Below are 18,064 nucleotides of genomic sequence, written 5' to 3' on the forward strand. Positions count from 1 at the left end.
CCCCCCCCCCCCCAAAAAAAAACTACCTCTGTTATTTAATTTTTGGTAAAATATTATGATTAGTAAATCAAAATAGTTTGATTTTTACTGAAAAATACAAATTTTTTAGTTTCAAAATTTTAAGTCAAAAATTGATAGTTTATATATTATAATTAACCTCATTATATGCTATACTTCTATATAATTACAAGTAAGCTTAAAATTTAGAAATATTTTCAAAAAGTTTTTAAGATTAGTGAATAATTTTTTTTTCTACTTAAAATATACATAAATATCAACCAAACTACATAAAAAAAATAAGCTTAAAAAATTTTATATATTAAAATTGCTTGATTCTATATTCAAAATTTTTTGTATGAAAAAAAATGTATTTGAGATAAATGCATGATTTTAATTCAATACTTAAAGGTAAAAGATTGAATATTAAAATATATACAATGAAGGAAAATTAGTTTTAAGAAAAATATGGAGAACAATCTTAATTGCAATAAAAATAATTTTTTTTTTTAAGGTTTTTGATGATAATTTAATTACTAGTTTAGAATATCATAACAATGTATTAATATACAGTAAAAAAAAAATCTTCTCCAGAAAAAATAGTCGTTTTTTTGCAGTACCACAAATAGCAACAATCAAATTTATCCTTACCTGCCACATAAGATGATTATGCATTGGAGGCAATTTAGGAGAAGAAATTGGCTCACAATCATATGTTCTCATAATACGTTCAGCCAATAAAAAATTTCTCAACAGACTAGCAACTAACAAATCTTGTCGAAATAAAGTTTGAAATGTATCTATAAAATATTGTACTTAAACTTAGATAATTATATATTTATGATAGTTCATTAATATTTAATAATTGTTTAAAAAAATAAAAATTTATTTATTTTTATAAATAATTAAAGTTAATTTTAATAAAAATTAAGGGTATACACTTACCTTTAGGTAAAATGTTCCAAGCTATTGTATCAGTAATAGCAGTGAAAACCCAATTTAATTCTCCTAACATTGTACGTCTATCATTAAGTGTACCTGGAATTCTAATACAAAAATTTAAAACAAACAATTAATTAAAACAAGAAGAATAGAAGTAACTCTTCAATAATGGTTAAGAAAATTAATATTTATATTATATAATTTATTTATATATATTTATTACTATAATTGTATTTATATTATTATTTATATATTCACACCATTAATTATAATTAGGATCTAATAGTTAAATATATTATTACAATTATTATGAAAATGTGACTTTTAGAAACTAAAGTGATCAAGTAATAACCCTAATATAATAAATTTAATGAAAAATAGATTTTTTAATTAAATATAGTTTTACAAGAAGAATTCTTCAAAACCTATTTTATATGTAATATGAAATTCTTAGGTGAATAGTATTCAAGTCAATTTATACAAATTTGCACTAATTGATGGTGAGTTCAGAATAACGTAACAAAGATTATAATTCTGGACCCTAATTATAATCAATGATGTAACTAGAATCTTTTGTGAAATTTAACATTATGAATTGATCATGGTTACCATAAATTTAAACTGTTCAAATCCCCTAAATTTGCTATAATTTTCCAATCAATTAAAAAAAAAAAATCAATACTTGACTTAAGGAGCAAAGGCATACATAATTTATGTGGAGGATACTTGATTTTATTTACTTTTTAATTTTAAAATAACCAATTTGTTAACCGTTTTCTTACAAAATATATTGATTGGTCAATAAAAATTTTAGGACAAGTACTTATTGTACAAATTGGGTGTAGCTTGTCTATATAAGCTGTACCCATCCTCATTGCATACCCACAATATTTGATTATATGTAATAAAATTTATAACAGAAAAATTTTTCCCCTAACTTCTCTTTTATGTTATCTAAATATACATTAGATTTAATAAAATTTAAAAATTCCAGGAAAAATAATAAAATCTCTCACATTTCCATAATTTTCTTGAATATTTTAAAATTTCCAAATGTTTTATAGTTTTAGACTTGTGGCAACTATATTGATGAAGCTAATTAAGTTCTCGCACTCAGAAATGTTTGATGTACCAATAATAATTAAGTTTAAATTATAAATTTATTTCAACAGGTATGTAACTCAACATAAGTACAATAAAATGTATTAAATACATGTATAAATAAATAAATTTGATTCAGTGTTGCAACTACACAAACTAAATAGGTCTTAAATTATAATTAATATTGATACATTATAATATCATACTAAACTATAAGATTTAAATTGAGTGTATTAATATTTTCTTACTTGTCTACTAATTCAAGATATAATTTTGAACTATCTTTTGACATGTTTTGCATAACAAACCTAAACAATTTTATTAATCAATCAACATTAGTAATACTTACAATTTTATAAATTACAATACATATTAATAACTTTATAATAATCACATTTAATTTGCAACTAATAAACAGCAAAATTAAAGATACTGGTGCATCAATTGGATATATCCTCTCTTTTTGAAAAATTACTTTTAAAAAATGTCATATGATAATGTAACTGGTTTATATCATAGGTAGAAAAACATAATTTTAACAATTTACTGTGAAATTATAGCAAAGAACTCATTTTGTTTGCCACATTATAAGAAAATTTTATATCTTCAGAAATGTTTTAGAAGGGTGACTTATTTAATTACTACACTATAGTTACATTTTAAGATAATATTTGAAGGAAAAATATTTAATTAATTGTCTTAGAACTCATAATTTTTAAATAAAAATGCAAAAAAACAATACTAAAATATAAAAAAAAAATATTCAACTGAAAAACCAACACTTTAATAAAACTATAATAATATGAAATATAAAAAATATAGTCTCACCAACGAGCTGCCATTTTAATAGGTGTAGTTAAGCATGATGTAAATAAGTCAGCAGGTAAGTCTGGATGCATAGGAAGAGTCTGATCAATTTGACAAGCACCAAGTTGAATGCAGTTTTTAAAAGATGAGCCTTCAGGATGTAAAAACATAGGATTTTGAGACGCATCATGCTGTAAAAATAATATTTTAATTAACTAATTAATACAAGTTTGATATATATATATATTACATAAAAATTCCTACATATTAAGTTCATTTTTAAAATTAGAGTAATTATAATATTATAATATTTGTAATAAATATTAATTGGATATTATATCCAATTATCTAATCAGATATCTAAAAATATCTAAATTTGGATTAAGAAAAAGTAATTTTTTTTTTTTTTTATTGTTTTATCAGCCCATTAAAGGCTATAGCAGCCTCCCACAAAGGAGGAAGTTTCTTAACCATTTATACTCTGGCACGGGTAGTTAGTCTGTCACTGGAGAAAGGGATGCCGACTCCAATTACCAAACTGATCTTTCATTCGGCAAATAAAGCCGTCCGAGACCAATTTTCGAACCCGAAGCAGTGTGCGTCAAACACTGATGCGTTACCTACTTGACCACACCGTCCCTCATGATTTCTTTATCATCTAAATTTTGATTAAGAAAAAAAGTGAAATATATTTATTAATTTATAAATAATGACATACAATTTCAAAATATAAAAAATATTTCTTTAAAAACAGAAGATTTTAAGCTTGTTTTTATTTATATTTAACTCATTTAATGATACCTTAGATAAGAAAATCCAGTGAATGAATAACTTTTACCCTAAATATTATTATATTACAAATTTTGTATTAATCACAAAGTTACTACATGAGAAAAAGAGTTGATTTGAACTAATTAAAGGAAATTAAAAATATACAAATTTCATTATTTTACACCAATTAAACTCATATTTCGATATAATAACAATTTAAACCTTACAATAACATTTGGAAATTACAAATATATTCTTACATATATATACTTATTATATAAAAATTAGTATAAACTATAATTAAATAATTTTATTAAAATTATTAATTTTTAATAATTTTAATAAAATTTTATTAATGAATTATTAAATTATTGATATTTACCAAAATTTCTTTTTCATGCTGTTCAGCAAATTGATTAAATAATTTAACAATCATTCCAGCATTTGAACAATCATAAACATATATTGATGGGCATCCCATCCAAGATTGTAAATCATAAATAGACAATGGTATATATTGAGTATATGCCTAAATTATACAGATAAAACTAAAATATACACATCATTGAATTTTATAATAATAATTAAATAATTAATTTATAAAAATAATTTATTGACTAAGAGATAATTATATAATTAAATTTTACTCTATTGAAAACCCAAATTTCACCATTTGATGTTGGTTTAGGGACACCATGTCCATTGTAATGAAAAAGAACTCTTTCTTCCTTTGCATTTCGCCTTAATGAAACACAAAGTTTTTTTACTTCTTCTATTGTTGGATCCAATGATTGTTTATAACGTGCTCTAGGTTGCCATCTCTCATATTGTTTTTGTAAATTAGCTCCAATCATTTCAAGAGCTTTTTGAGGTATCATCATTAAAGGATCTAATAATAGAAATAAACTTGAATTTTCAATAAAAAAAAAAAAAGAGTTAAAAATGTATATACCTATCCAGCACTCCAGTCGAGCACATGGTTGTATTTTGAAAACATCAGGAGGGTCTACACCAACATTCAAACATAGCACAAGTGCTACACTCACAGTTTTCATCTTTAACACAAATATTACTAAAGATATCTTATTATTGATAGAACATAAAATATAAATATTACCCGTTCTTTGAGTCGCCATGAGCTGACTATAGTTTGTACACTTTTTATTTCTTCGATATGTCTTTTTTTTGTGAAACATAATGGTAACTGCCAGTCGGCTGACTCTAAACTATCGGCACTGCCAGATGACTTAGTCAACGTTTCTTCCATTCATACAGGCGTACAAGATTTGGAGACTATTGTTTGGATCTTTTAAAAAAATACTACTTATTAACTAATTATAAACAAAAATTTAAATATTTTACTACCCTAACTGCAACAACGCCCGACCTCGTGTTTATAATCATTTAAAAAAAATTTTATCTCATTAATTTAAAAAAAGGTGATAACCTCTATTTGATAATAACATTTTGACGTTACCGATTTTGGTTTTCGTGGTAAAAATGTTTTTACAGTAAGAAAAAGTGCACATGTGTTTAATTCCTTTCAAGTTAAAATACATTAACTTAATCATCATATTATTACAATTGTAAATAACAATTAACTATTAATATATGTAGTTTATAATTTGTGCTGTAAGATTTTAACTGAAAAACTATCTAGTTTTATTTTATTATTGTAATTTTTTTTTTTTTGAGAATTTCAAATTGTCAATTTGCTAGTGAGTATTAGATGTTGATATTTCAATTAAATTTACATTAATAGTAGAATAAGTTTTAGAAATGAACAGAAGACCTCAGTCCTACAACTACAAACCACATTCAACCTCTTCAAAACCAACAGGTCCTAGTTGTGTTATATGTTTTAAACCACAATCAATATATTCAATTGGTGCTTGCGATCATCCAGTGTGCTATGAATGTTCAACTACAATGAGAGTTTTGTGTGATCAAAAAGAGTGTCCAATATGTAGACGAATTATGACCAAGGTGTCAATGTAGTTTGTCTTATTGAAATGTTTTTATTTATACTATCAAAAATTAATATTTTAGCTTTGATGTTTAACTTAAAAGCTATTGGTTTTTTTGTATACATATGCAAGATTACTTCAGTTTTATTTGAAAATTCATCAAAAAACTACAAAATGTATCTAATTGAAGCTATGAGCGCTATAATTTTGAAAAAATTCCCTCTAATTCCAATTACAAAGAATATGACCCCAAAAAAATTAGTTTTCACTTTTAAAACTTTTAAAACAAGGTTCAAAACTAAATAAAATTAAGGCTTGTTTAATGTAATATATGATTTAAAAAAAAAAATGTTCATGAGGCTTTTCATATATGAGTAAACGTTCTCATAATCAAAAACTCTTGTAAATTTGATATGAAAGATATTCAAAAAGTAAATTTCCCTGTGTTGGGGAAAAAAATAAAAAACTATTTTTGGGCTATAAAAATTAATTTATTTAATTTTTTGACTATTTTTCTACATAGTGCCATAAACATCAATACATTTTTGGTATCTATTAATAAGCTGTAACTTTTCTTAAAAAAAACATGCCTTGTTTTGGTGACATGATAGCCAAGCACCTTCTCAATCTGTTCATTTAACCCTTAAACAGTCACGTGGGGGTCTAGCATACCACCACATAAATAAAAACGGATGTATTATTTTGCATAAAAGGTGTACATAGATATAAATTTAGAAGATGGTTTTTATAGTAATATTGAATAGATTTTCATAAATAAATACCTTCGAAAAAAAAATGTATGACTTAAAATATCCATCAAAGTTGAAATGGGTCATATTGACCCCACGAGACTGAACGTTATAATTTTTTTTTGGACTTGTATTTTTTTCAAAATATTGTTTTATTGTAAATGCAATGTTATAATCGATATAATATTGTGGAATTGGGATTATGTGGATCTGCTACCGTTTGCAATTAAGTTTTAAAAATAAATAATCTATTGAGAATTTCCACTACTCGATGATACGGAACAAATACGAACTAAACATGTAATAAATACGTCCCGTCGCAATGTGGACACATTGATTATTGGTGCCTCATTTACAATTACCACTATTCACATTTACCCCTCCTGACCCTACTCGTATTATAATAATTAAATTGTATTGTAATATTAATAATAAAAAAATTCAATTCAGAAAAATGATTATGTAAATGTAAAGACACATAAAACTAGTAAATATAAGCCATGTTTGAGCTCAAAGAAATACAAGAAAAATTAATAAAAATACATTTTGTAATAGTAAAAGCTTTTATTTACCGTCTTAAAAATAAGATTTTGCAGTTAAAATAATTTTTTTACAAACCAAAATTGTTTAATGAAATTTTGAAAATTAAGTTTTTTTTTTTTTTTCGTAATGCACATAATTTTGTCATTTATTTATTTTTTAATTTTAATTTTTTAATTGTTATCCATATTTATATAGCATATGCTAACAAATAATGTCTTTGAATTTAAAAAAATGAACTTTTTTATACATATTTTATACTTTTTTAGAAATGGGGTCAAATAGACCCCCACGCAACTATGAACGTTAAAAATAGGTACGCACCTGCTTAAGGGTTAAAGAGAAATATTAGCCACCCAAGCTTTCTTTCAACTTTGGTAAAATATAAAAGTCACTTGGTGTAGTGTAGTGAGTGGTCTAAAACTTCCCATTTGAATTTCTGATATAAAGTTTGGTTTTTTGATAGAATAAGACCGAGCGTTTTCATGAAAAAGCACAACTTTTTTTGACAACTTCCCAGAATGTTTTCTTTTAATGGAATTTCTGAGTTTATTTAAGACTTCACAATATCAATCCATATTAATCAATAAAATTGAGCATCAAAATACCACAGCACTTTCTCTTTGTTTCTTCTAAATCATGCTTTGATACTTCATTTTGGGATTTTTGTGGTAAACCCACGTTTCATCTCTTGCTCAATGCGTGATTAAAGATTATTGTCTTCATTTTGAAGCATTTCAATAAAATTTTGAGCGATGTGAAATTGTTGTTGTTTATGGTTAACGGAAAGCAATTGTGAGGTCCATCTCACACACACTTCACCTTGAACAAACTTCTCCGACAACATTGTATAGATTGGAATTCGATAAATTTGGCATTTAGCAGACATTATTTCTAAAATATCATCATTAGTCCATCATCTGTCCTCCTAAATAATTTTTTCAATCGCTTTAATGGAGTTTTCCATAATTATTAATTTAATATTATAAACCATTATGCTTTTTGAGCTAACAATAGTCTACCAATGTCAATATTGCATTATAATATCCATTACGAAAATCTTTGTAAATAATCTGTTAATACTCCATTGTTTTAGTAAAAAATTATTATGAATGTTTTATATTTAATTATTTTTGAATTTAATTCAATTAGATACAACCAATTTTTAAATTTTAATAAGAAAATAATTAGTTGATACTTTATCTTAAATATGCTTTATCTATTTGTCGTTTTAATATTGAGAAATAATTAAAATCATCAACTGGAATTCTGTTTTAATTTGTTTGCTTACATAAGTGCTTCTAATTCAAAAAAGGGAAGATATTAAACATTTAATTTTAAATTTTTATGAGTTTTGACTACTTCTGTGTACTTTTGTGAAAAGAAAATTCAAAGTAAAGTAAACTATTATTTTTATTTGCATTATTAAATAACATTTTTAAAGTAACTTTTTATCAAAATTAAGTTTTCCTTATTTATGTTAAAAATAAATAAATACTAAAATAATAAATTAAAAATGTTCAGGTAATTTTTACCAAGAAAATTGAATTATTCCAAGATCTTGAAAATCGTCAATATCCTCGCTACAATAAAAAATTTGGCATTGCATTTGATGATCATTCTATTGAAAATTCATTTGAACAACTATTACGTTGTTACTGTAAAAAATGTTATGATCGTCCTAATTTTGAAGTCTTTGAGCAATTGACAACACATATGGAGAGGAATCATCGTTTATATGCTTGTCGTCTTTGTGTTAAACACTTAAAGGTAATAAATATTAAATTAAACATAGCTTAGAATGCTATAATGACAAAAATTCTTAAACTATTTAATTTGACTTTTATTTATAATGTTATTAATTCATCTAATTTGATTAATAAATTTAATATCTCTTATTGGTAATAGATGTTGGTTATTTAATTTAAGGTATAGACAAAAGCTAAATAAAAATTTGGGATTTAATAATATTTCTTTTATAATTTTCATTGATAGTTTTTCCATTTAAACCAGAATCTTATCATACAACTAGTTTTGTAAATTTAGATTAAAACATTTTATACACAAATTTCTGATCTTGAGTATTTATTATTTCATGATATTATTGACAGTTTTTACTTTTGATAATATTTTATTCAGATATTCCCAAGTCAGAGACGTTGGTATAATTATGATGAGTTAGCAAGGCATGAAGAATGTGGAGATCCTGATAATACTTCTCATCGGGGTCATCCAGAATGTCACTTTTGTAATGTTCGTTATTTAGATAAAGATGAACTTTATAAACATTTGAGAAAAGAACATTTTTATTGTCATTTTTGTGATGCTGATGGTATCCAAGATTATTATATGTAAGTAAATTCATTTTTTGATTTAAACTAGATATCAAAAATGAATCAATCCATAATTTTTTTAAGTCATCTGGATTGACCAGAATTGGACAATCTATATTATCAGCATCATATGATTCCATCCAAATTTATTATCTGATCATACAAATATCACACATTTTTTATTAATCATATTAGAGTTAAATTAATTCATTCTATTTTAAATAAAAAATAAATTCATATTTTCAATCTGCATATCAGAATCATAGTTAATATATTCAAATCAGAATATATTAACTATTGTAAAATAAATTGAATTTTCATTCCAAATTGCACATTTTTAATCTAGATTACAGGTTGATACATTTTTTTTCTTAACTAGTTTTGGCTAATTACTAAAACTAATTATTTCATTGATTATCAAAATTTAAGTTCTAAAATATAAATTAGATTACATTTTAATCCAACAATTTGCACTAATTAGTACAATTAAAAATGGAGAGTAGTTAATAACATTAAGAATTAATGATTTTAATTTTAAAAAAATAAATTTTTAGGGTTTAAATAGAAATTATAGTTTTATCTATTATTATATACTATTAATAATTTCTAGATATTTATATTAGAAAAAATGAATATGTAAAAATAAAATATGAAATATTTTCCAAAGAAAAATATAATTATATTTTTTAAATAATTAACGAAATTATTGAATACCAACAACCCAAAAATTAAATTATTTGAGTTATGTTATACTTATTCTAAGGGTATGATATTAATTAAATTTAATACTTCTATTTTTATTCAGGACATATGCTTGGCTGAGAAAACATTATTATGATAAGCATTTTCTATGTGAAGAGGGCAATTGTGTAAATGAACAATTCACATCAGTTTTTCGTACAGCCATAGATTTACAAGGTATTACAATACTATTATTGGTCTAATATACATGAATAAGTTTATTCTAGTACACTAAATAATATGAAATAATTATATGTTGATTAAGTTTATATATATATATATATATATATTATCTAAAAAAAACTAAAAAATATACAATATATGTTTAACTTAAATAACCATAAAAATTACTAAAAAATCATATAGGTCTTTCAGGTACAATTTTATCATCATCAGCGTTAAACACATACTGGCATTTCAACTAAAAAAACTCCCTTATACACTGCTAGTGACCTTATCACTTAGTTGATTGTCACATTTTACCATTTTACACAAGTTTAATAATAAATTTTTGCAGTGGCCAAAATTAAATTATTAAATTACTCTTATTAAACCCATTAAATTATTCTTATTTAAAAACATTTCTATTTAAGCATTAAAAATCAAGAAGTTAATAAATATTCTGTGGCTGAACATTTATTGACACATAATCAGTCCATTTAATACTATAAAACTAATTAAAAAAGCAAATATTTTCAAAGTGCTTAATAAGGGAGACAAAAGAATTTTTTAAGAATAAGAATAATTTAATTAATAATTCAATAATAAGAATAATTCAATTAATAGGGAGGATTTTAATTAATATTTTAATTTTTGAATAATATTTACCATAAGTGTTATATAGTTTTTATTTATTATTTGATTATTATTCAAATTGACATATTTAAATATATTTTAGCTCATAAAGCTCAAGCTCATAGTAAAGAACTTGGAAAACACGGTTCTAAAGAAGCCCGTACTCTAAAAATTGAATTCAATTTAAGACCGAGACATTTACCTGTTGTTGAAGCTGGACGACCAAATCTCAATCAGTATCCACCTTTGTCAGATTTTCCTATGTTAGTTTGTATTAAATTAATTTAAGTTTACTTATATAATATATAAATGTTATTTATATATTACTAGGAACCACAATCCTCCACCTGAACGTGTTATAAATGTTCGAAATACATCAGACTTTCCATCTCTCAATGGCCAAACTACTACTGTTTTACCTTGCGCTAGAACAAGAAAACAAAATCAACATGTTAACACTCGAGATCTTAATTCATTTCCCGCTCTTGGACAAGAATCTGCTCTTCCTCCAAAACCTGTTCAATCTGCCAATAATATACGCATGGCAGCAATATTAAAAAAACCTCCTGAATTGCCTAAACAAGAAAAAAACAAAGAAAATTCTGGGCCATCAATTAGGTTACCTAATCAAGCTAAAGATTTCCCATCTTTAGATGGAAATCAAAGTCAAGCAAAAGTTAAAGAAGTAAACAATTCAAATAGTTGGGTTTCTAAAGCAAAAATTACTAATGAAGAACAAGAAGCCCTGAAAAAATCTAAGAAAGAAGCTCCTATAAAGAAAAAAATTGCTGAAGCTCCTAAAGTACCTGGGCCATCTGATTTTCCAAATTTAAACAAAAAATTAGAACCTACCAAGAGTAATTTAGCAAAGTTAGGAAATAAAAAAAAAACAGAGGTCATTAAAAAATCCAATAATACAGTAGATAATACACTAAATACACAAAAGAAAGTTATTCAGACTGATAGTTTCTCTCAAAAAGAAAATTTGTCCCAAAAAAATGATAAAGTAAAATCAAAAGATGCTCATTCAAATGGTGATATTCAAAGTAAAATAGCAAAAAATGAAGTTAATCCTGGACGTTCAAATAAAATAGATACAAAAAAAGAATTGAACAAAAAATCTGTGAAAGAAAACCAATCCTCACCTGTTAAACCAGATAAGTTAGCTAATGTAGCTTCTAATCAAAAAGAGAAGAAAAAGCGAAAAAAAAATGACAATAAACATTTAACTCCCGAATATGAAAATTCTAATGTAGAAGTTTCCTCAACACCTAAGGTACCACCAGGTTTTGAAAATGCTCAACAAATTAGAGTACCACCTGGTTTAAGTAGTAGATCACAAATTAAAGCACCTCCCGGTCTAACTTTAAATAAATCCTATGACTATATTCTTCCACCTAATTCAACTATACGAAATAAAGTCTTAATAAATAACTTAGTTGCAGCACTTATACCTCGGGATGATCAATTTGATACATTTGAAAAATTCAAAGAAATGTCTACTTTATTTAGAAAAAATGTCATTACTGCTTATGATTTTTATTCATATTGTGTAGAAGCAATTTGCCGTATCAATTTTGAAACTGTTTTTTTGGAACTTGTTTTGTTATTGCCAGATATACAAAAACAACAGGTATTCTATTTTTAATTTATTTATTTAATTAATTTTAATCTAATCAATTATTTACTTAAAGCAAATATTAATTTTATAATCATAGCTTAATTGTTGAATTCATATTGTAATTTTTATTTTATTTCAGGAATTACTATTTATTTACAATAGAAACGGTGGTGAAAAATTAAATGTTGAACTATGTAAAGTATGCCGACAAGTACTGAAACCTTCAGATTTAGATCACCATTTATCTTTGCATAATATTTAAAATTAATATACTTATTGTTGGTTAACTTCAAACACAAATTTATTATTACACTTAATTTTTTTAGTTGTATCTGTAATTTTTTAGATAAGTATAAATTAAAAAAATTAACGTGTTAATAGAAATTCTATTTTTTATAATTAAAACTGTGTTAATTTATTACAGTAAAATGTTAAATCAAGCTCAATTGTGTTACATATATTTTCTTTTGTTTAGAAAATCAGTAAAAACTTTGAATATTATCATTTATGTTATAAATGTATACTTTTATAAAAATTAGTTGTACTTCGCTTGTAAACTTTGTAAAATAATATCATATTGAATATTCCCATTTCTAAGAAAAACTTTAATTACTATTTTAGTCAACTAGACAATAATTTTATTTAAAAAAAATGTATTTGTAAATTAATTTATAAAAATAAAAATTCTTTTAACTGGTTGAAATATACATACATTTTTTCCAAATTTCTCATTATTTTAAAATGATTCTTGTACATAATCATTTTTTATAAATAAGGTAAAATATTATAGTTCAAATACTTTAAAGCTAGATACATAACATCTAATTCAGTACAATAACTTACAATAATATTTTAACATGACGTAATTTAGTCTTGTCGTCTCTTATTTCATAAACTTATTAACAATAAAACAAAAAAAAAGTATAGTAACAATTATAATATTTTCATAGTCTAATGGAACAGTTTATTAATTAAAAACAAAGATAATAGAACAACACATATCACTGACCAAACAAGTATACCAAGAGGCCAATAATTTGACCTGAAAGGTGAACAGTAATCATTCTTTATCCCAGCCACTTGTTGGGGAATTTCAGCTCGAGCAGCTATGACCAACAATGCTGGAATCACATATTGTATACCAGTACCAGCATAAATAGCAACTATTGATACCTGAATTAAGATAAAAAAAAAATAAATATAATGTTCTAATAATATAAGTTTAAGATTTTTTTATAAAATGTTTTATTACAATTAAATTTATTCATCATATAATTAACAACATACTTATATAATTTTAACCATTATTTATTACAATTATTAATTGTGATTTATAAACTTAATGAATAATATTTGAAGGGTCAGTGGTATAACATCCTATGTAACAATTTGAAAATTTTAAAAACAAAATATTTATAATAATTTGTTTTATATATTATTTGAAAACAGTGTAGTACTTTTTTTCTACTTTTTACTTAATCAAAATGATTTTATATATTATTATTATATATATAAGGTTATTAGATAACTTTACAGCACATTATTCCACAAAAAAATGAAATACAAAAAACCCTAGCGACACTTTATTTATAAAATACTTTTTTTCAAATAATTTAATAATATAAATAAAAAATTGTTGATGATTTAATTACTCAAGAATATATTTGTGAATCACTAAGTGACCATGTTAAAGAAAACTTGCACCTCTTTTAGATCTACTCTTTATTTATTATTATATATGAATTATATCAAATTAAATTATAATTCTACTAAGTACAAATTCAATATTTTTATAGATTACAAATTTATTTTCAATAATAAGGACAATTATTATTATTAATAATATTACTTTAAATCTCAATTATTTATGTTACTATCCATAATTAATTCCTTTTAATTTTAATCATTAAATTTTAAATCTGCATTGGACAAAAATTTCATTAAGTCTTATAGCATCCTATTTTAAACAAATTTTTCTGTACAACCCAAAACTTATAAAAAAAATGCACTTACTAAATCTTCAAGATCGGCAACAAAAGCTGCCAACAGGACGGGAGTAATTAATGAAATCAATGGCAATATAATTTTTCTCCAAACCCAGTGAGCATCATCAGGAAGAAGCATTACCTATTATATGTAAATTTAAAAATGAAATATTATTTTAAACTATAACAAACTATAATAATTACTTGAAGGTTATTCCGTAGTGTAATTGCTATAATTGGAAAACTAATGCTAATTGTAAGAACTGGGAAGAGTATTAAAAATGAATCAATTGCTTTGTATAATAATCCTGTACTTTGTGTAGGTGTAAAATTTATAGTGTACAATTCGTTAACATTATTAAATGCATATGATCCTGTTATACATAGACCCATGTACAAACTATAAATAAACAAAAAATCTGCTGCAATTTTTATTAAAATTTTATTTTTATTTTTAACTGGAGCAATCACTGATGGTATTGAATGGTGACACATAAAAGCATAAATAGATGCACCAATAAGTTGGGGTACTGCTGGGAAAAAAACTGCTGGAGGATTTCCTTTATCTTCAATTGGTGTGATGATACGTATTGTAGCAAGAGACAACATAGTAAACATAGCTAAAAATGATAAAAAAAATTGTTTTATACAATAATAATTTTAAAAAAAAATGTTTTTTTTGACTAACCAGTAATACGCATAACAAATGAAATTACTTGTAAATATTTAGTTTTTTGCACATTAAAAAATGTAAATGGACCAAATGATATAATGTAGAGACCCTTTTAAATAACAAAACAATTGTATATTTATATATAACACATATAAAACATTTTATTAAATTAATTTAATTGAAAAAACTTACCAAGTAAGCCAAGTAAACCTCATGTCTAGTAAAAGAGTAATTTTCCCAGCATAAACTTGACTCATTTGTATTATTATTACTGTTATTACTTAAAAAATAATAAGATTAGAAATAATTTTTAACATAACTATACAACTTACCAGGTAAAATCTACTAATGAACGTCCAATAGCTTTATAATATATGGACATGTCACCAAATAAATAACCACTTAAAGAAATGAAAAATAGTACTTTGGCAAAAGGTGGTAGTAAAACATTAACCATTTCTCCCTGAAATTAGATTTAATTTTTTTTTTTTGTTAATTATTTTAACATTAACATAGAAACATATACTACCATTTCAATTCTATTATCCAGTGATAATAATTCAACTGATTCAGGAGGAAAATCCATAAGATTACCTAAAAAGGAAAAAAAATCAAGGGCGTCTATAGAAAAATATTTTAGTAAGGGCAACATTTTTTTTTTCTTAATGATCATTGATCATTAATACCCAAGTTTTTTAAAAATATTTAATAAATAATAACTACATTAATGTGAGGTCTTTGTAAAAAAAAACCTTTAAATAAATAATTGATAGAATTTTTTAAATTAGACAAATTTATAATGTTCATACTAGTTGATGCCAAAGCTGGGTTATCAAATATTGGCACTTCATCTTCACTGTTAAAACTATCTGTACTAGCTGTTGAACCTCTATCATAGTTAACTGTAGTAATATGTGTTAACATGTCTTTACACTGAAATAAAAATTTAATTTAAATAATTTACAACATTATACAGTCTATTAAATAATTATTTTTTTTTTACCGCTTTTAACTGTCTCGTCACATTTTTCATCATCTGCAGTTTACGTAATTGTACTATTGCATTTGTTATAGTTATTGATTCAATGATAAAGGTAAAAGTAACATAGCTGTATAAAATAAAATAAAAATATTTAGAAAATAAGGATAAATTGAATTAATTGCAAACAATTTTGTCAAATAAATTTTACAAATTTTCTTAAACATAGAGAAAGTCTAATAAAAGCATACAAGGCCAAACATAATTTTACACAAGATTATGACAATTTTTCTATCATTTGTCAAACATTCTCTTAAATACAGGGTTTAAAATTTCCAAAACATTTTTTTTTACATCTCATTCGTCAGTTTAATTTTAATTTATATACAAAATAATAAAAATAATGAGCTTCGAGATATATTTTAAATTAGCTACACTAACAATTGTCATAATTTTGTAAATTATGAAATTCTATTTTTACTTACATTAATGATTATATTTTTATCATTTTAAATATCTAAAATATCTAATACTGTAATTACAGAAAATAGGCTATTAAAAAAAAAATGTTTAGTTAAAATTGAATACATTTTTTATCTATTAAAATTTTTAAATTCTCAAAAAACCAATTGACTAAAAATTTTATATTAATTAAAAAAAACTCAAAATGATCTTTTAATAGTAAATGCAACAATAACTTCAAATTTTATATATTAATATTTATTAATTTATGTATTATTTAAATCAGTGGTCAAAAAATCAAAATTAGGTGTTTGTATGAGAATTATCTTATATTTATTCATACATTAGTTAAAAATAAAAATAATTTAATATAATTTCATAATAGAGTAAATTTTCATTGGAAAATGAATTATTCAGGAATAGCTTATAGGTGAAAACCTTTCAAAAAATTGTGACCATAAACTATTAACTGATTTTCAACACCAAAATAACAATTTATTCAACTAACCTGATAAATGCCAAAACAGCTATTATTATGCTACTTAATAACCATCCTGTTTTCTGTACAACTGTAGGAAGCGTTAATGATCCTGGACCAATAATCAAATTAAAAACAAAGATTACACCAACCTGAATTGTAAAAATTACAATTAATAAAAGTATAAAAAAAATAATCATTGAGCAATATAAAAACATACAAAAGATGAATAATTAGAACTCATATTGTGATTTTTCTTCTAACTAAAACACTCTGATGAAAAAATGTTTAACACATCATTTTTATTCATCATTTACATGACAAACAACAAATTTAAATACAAAAATAGATTAAAATTAGATAAGTTTTAAGTACAATAATAAATGGTTTAACATAAATTTAGGAACCTACAAGGCTGATAAATGATACATGAACATATGACCAAGCAAAATAATGTATTTAGTTTTGTGAATTTGAAACGGTCAAGAGGCCGTGATAGCAACTACGTATTCCTCCCTACTTGTAAAATGCGTCATTAAAAAATTATCTTGTATCATAAAAAATAGATAACAGAATAAGGTGACAATAGACCGAACTCACATATCTTTTATATCTGTATACCTTTAACATGAATAGATTTGATAAATTAGTTTCAATTAGATAGCATCAGTGGTGGTTCTTGGGATAATATTTGGAGAGGTGTGAAGTAAAGTTTGTCGATTAAATTAGCTTAATGAAGAAAAAATATATTTTGAAAATAATAATCATTTATGACTACGATGAATATTTAGGAGGGTAACATACCCTCTACTTATAAAATCGACCCGGGATAGCATTTCAAGTTAGTTATATACTTTAAATTATTGGGTCTGCAAAAAGACGGACTGTTCGACACAGACTTCAAAATTCCTAAATAATCCAAAAAGTTCCAGAAAATTATAATATACATAATATGGTTTGGTGGGTTTAAATTAATTATCAATTAATTTACCAATTAATAATCATTTATTGTCTAGACCTCCAAACCTTTTTTGGTTATACTCATTATTAAATTATTTAATGTTCTAAAATTGACTAAATTTTCTGCAATTTAAAAAAATTACCATATTGTTCATAATTCAAT

At 23.9% G+C, this 18,064-nt stretch overlaps 3 protein-coding genes across 7 annotated transcripts in view; 1 reads left to right on the top strand and 2 right to left on the bottom strand.

The window, feature by feature from the left end:
- The window catches only part of LOC126905945 (regulatory-associated protein of mTOR), a 16,732-nt gene extending 11,700 nt beyond the window's left edge, over positions 1-5,032 (bottom strand). The window contains exons 1-8 of the mRNA XM_050686136.1: positions 4,736-5,032; positions 4,571-4,673; positions 4,266-4,507; positions 4,001-4,147; positions 2,869-3,038; positions 2,289-2,348; positions 943-1,043; positions 649-797 (exon numbers count right to left, since the gene is read on the bottom strand). Of these exons, the coding sequence (XP_050542093.1) occupies positions 649-797; positions 943-1,043; positions 2,289-2,348; positions 2,869-3,038; positions 4,001-4,147; positions 4,266-4,507; positions 4,571-4,673; positions 4,736-4,885 (1,122 nt within the window). The 5' untranslated portion in view covers positions 4,886-5,032. The remainder of the gene's footprint in view (positions 1-648; positions 798-942; positions 1,044-2,288; positions 2,349-2,868; positions 3,039-4,000; positions 4,148-4,265; positions 4,508-4,570; positions 4,674-4,735) is intronic.
- Positions 5,033-5,107: 75 nt separating this feature from the next.
- Positions 5,108-12,849, top strand: LOC126905946 (E3 ubiquitin-protein ligase ZNF598). 4 transcript variants are annotated; one of them, XM_050686138.1, is made up of 8 exons: positions 5,108-5,336; positions 5,381-5,604; positions 8,399-8,644; positions 9,014-9,225; positions 10,013-10,125; positions 10,847-11,006; positions 11,074-12,376; positions 12,504-12,849. In XM_050686138.1, the coding sequence occupies exons 2-8, from the start codon at positions 5,398-5,400 to the stop codon at positions 12,624-12,626; spliced, it is 2,364 nt and encodes a 787-aa protein (XP_050542095.1). In that variant the 5' UTR covers positions 5,108-5,336; positions 5,381-5,397; the 3' UTR covers positions 12,627-12,849. The 4 variants fall into 4 exon arrangements, with proteins under 4 accessions (XP_050542095.1, XP_050542094.1, XP_050542097.1 ...); XM_050686137.1 differs by having other exon boundaries at positions 5,109-5,336; positions 5,384-5,604; XM_050686140.1 differs by having other exon boundaries at positions 5,109-5,336; positions 5,390-5,604.
- A 448-nt stretch (positions 12,850-13,297) lies between these two features.
- Positions 13,298-17,432, bottom strand: LOC126905947 (transmembrane protein 104 homolog). Of its 2 annotated transcripts, none has more exons than XM_050686142.1 (11): positions 17,162-17,432; positions 16,972-17,093; positions 16,026-16,131; positions 15,832-15,955; positions 15,552-15,616; positions 15,355-15,485; positions 15,215-15,293; positions 15,038-15,131; positions 14,554-14,969; positions 14,378-14,491; positions 13,298-13,537 (listed from the first exon to the last, which is right to left on the bottom strand). In XM_050686142.1, the coding sequence occupies exons 1-11, from the start codon at positions 17,183-17,185 to the stop codon at positions 13,316-13,318; spliced, it is 1,497 nt and encodes a 498-aa protein (XP_050542099.1). In that variant the 5' UTR covers positions 17,186-17,432; the 3' UTR covers positions 13,298-13,315. The 2 variants fall into 2 exon arrangements, with proteins under 2 accessions (XP_050542099.1, XP_050542098.1); XM_050686141.1 differs by having other exon boundaries at positions 15,215-15,302; positions 17,162-17,430.
- Between the last annotated feature and the right edge of the window lie 632 nt (positions 17,433-18,064).

Source organism: Daktulosphaira vitifoliae, unplaced genomic scaffold (genome assembly GCF_025091365.1).
Source record: "Daktulosphaira vitifoliae isolate Bord-2020 unplaced genomic scaffold, ASM2509136v1 Scaffold_4, whole genome shotgun sequence".
Classification (NCBI taxonomy): Eukaryota; Metazoa; Arthropoda; class Insecta; order Hemiptera; family Phylloxeridae; genus Daktulosphaira; species Daktulosphaira vitifoliae.